This window comes from Dendroctonus ponderosae, unplaced genomic scaffold (assembly GCF_020466585.1).
Source record: "Dendroctonus ponderosae isolate FM_Combo_2020 unplaced genomic scaffold, Dpon_F_20191213v2 Dpon_F_20191213_1487, whole genome shotgun sequence".
In the NCBI taxonomy this organism is placed as follows: domain Eukaryota; kingdom Metazoa; phylum Arthropoda; class Insecta; order Coleoptera; family Curculionidae; genus Dendroctonus; species Dendroctonus ponderosae.
This window is the reverse complement of record NW_026017624.1, coordinates 1-1,829: the sequence shown is the minus strand read 5'-3', so window position 1 is coordinate 1,829 and position 1,829 is coordinate 1. Positions and strand designations below refer to the sequence as shown.

Below are 1,829 nucleotides of genomic sequence, written 5' to 3'. Positions count from 1 at the left end.
GTTCAATTTCGCAAAATCCTGATTTTTTACAATCTTGCAAACGATGAACGAAAAATTGAATCACACTTGACTGCACGCTTGCTCTAAAAATTAACAGCTCCCAACACAGAGCGGAAAACAGATTGGGACCTTCTCACCCTGTAGAAGATATCTCAGCCTAAAAACCCTGAAAATTTCACTGAAATCGCATGCATTTTCTTATAATTTAACAGCCCTGTAAATGCGGGAGCAAGAAGGAAAATTTGTCTTCTATTGCGCGCTCTTCTATAAAAATTCCTAACTTCCAATTTTGAGCGAGTGTAAACCTGAAATTTCCCCAGTTCATCGAAGACGCTTCAACCGAAAAATCCAGAAAATAAGAATTTAGTTTCGGTTTGTGTCATTCCGGCAAACGATGAGCGAGAATTTTGAAAATCGCGCTTTCCATTAAAATATATTTTCCAAAGCCAAAAAAACCTGCACACCTGAAATGTATGTAAACATTCGCTACTTACACAGTAAAAGTGTCTGAATTTGTGGGTTGCGTCCACCGTTTGAGGATCTTGCTCCTAAACAGTTGCCCAAAGGTGATGCGGAACATGCGATTCATGCAGCAGTAGAGAATGAAATTGATGGAGCCATTCAGAATGGCGCAAATGTCCATAATTTCCCCATAGTGCTGATAGCACGTTAAAAACAGCTCCTTTCCCTTCAGCGCAATCACCAGAGCGAACAGCCCTTGCGGCAATTCGGTGAGAAGAAACAGGAACAAAATCGCCACCAGCATTTTCGTTGTTCTATCGGCGCGTTTTTCGTATTTGCTCTGTTTCTTTGCGTTCTGTTCGTTGGCCATCAGCAAGTTGCTATCGTAGCTCTTCAGCACTCGTCGGCCTCGTTTCGCTTTGAACAACGTGCGGATCAGCCACAGGCTGATCACGATCAGGATCACGCAAGGGAGCAGCTTGAGGAATATGGAATAAGTCCAGAAGTTCACTTTCAGTAGGGGTTTGTAATTCTCGACAATGTCGCTCAAACCGACGCGATACAGCGTGTAAATCACTCCCAGTTCTTTGATCTTGATGCTTTCGATTTTGAATGTGGCGTATTGAGGCAGACATAGAAGGAATGGTAGAACGTAGCTGGCTGCAATGCCCACAGTGCAACGCAAGGGTGAGCATAGAACGTGGTTCTTTTCGCGGAATCTGAAAAGACGACAACATGCATTATACAGGGTGTCCCAAACAAAGTCACTGATTGATATCGCCGGGTACCTGATAGCTAGAAACCTCCAAATCGCCAACGTTAACGTCAAGCAAATGGAAGTGGTATGAAGAAATTGAGTGACGTGGATGTGAAACAGCACATAAACGGCCCCTCGATAAGACAGAGCCTTTTCTTCGGAATCCACCTTATCGTAGATCGTGAATGGAATGTATTCGACCATCAGCAACATGTCGGCCCATGCTAGCGCAGTCAGTATTCGGTTTATTGGTACCGCTGCCATCTCCTTCCTAGTCAGCACTATGATGTTCAGACAATTGGCCACTATTCCCAACACGCAAATGATCACCGAACAGTAGAAATGGTACTCGGAAGCATACGAGGTGGCGAACACCTTCAAACGGCCGCCACAATCCTCAGTCTCGTTCAGGTAGATCGTGTTGTTCGGGTCCATTTGTCCGTTTTTTTTGAAAATCTTCAGAACCTGATTGACCAGGCCGTTGGTCACGTTGTACCCTTGAGCGGTAAGCGTGGTTCTGATGTGGAGGCGAATAACCGTGTCATTGTTGTCGCTGGATAACATCCTGTCTGGTTACGAGCGTTTTCACTGCATTATCCTCAATGGGACT

The 1,829-nt window shown here is 44.8% G+C and overlaps 1 protein-coding gene across 1 annotated transcript; it reads right to left on the bottom strand.

The window, feature by feature from the left end:
* Positions 1–494: 494 nt before the first annotated feature.
* Positions 495–1,827, bottom strand: LOC125503249 (G-protein coupled receptor dmsr-1-like; the record flags this gene model as incomplete). The annotated part of the gene is given in 2 exon segments (XM_048663299.1): positions 495–1,181; positions 1,251–1,827. Coding segments are annotated over 2 exon segments (1,220 nt in total), but the record flags the coding sequence as incomplete, so codon positions are not given.
* Positions 1,828–1,829: the final 2 nt, after the last annotated feature.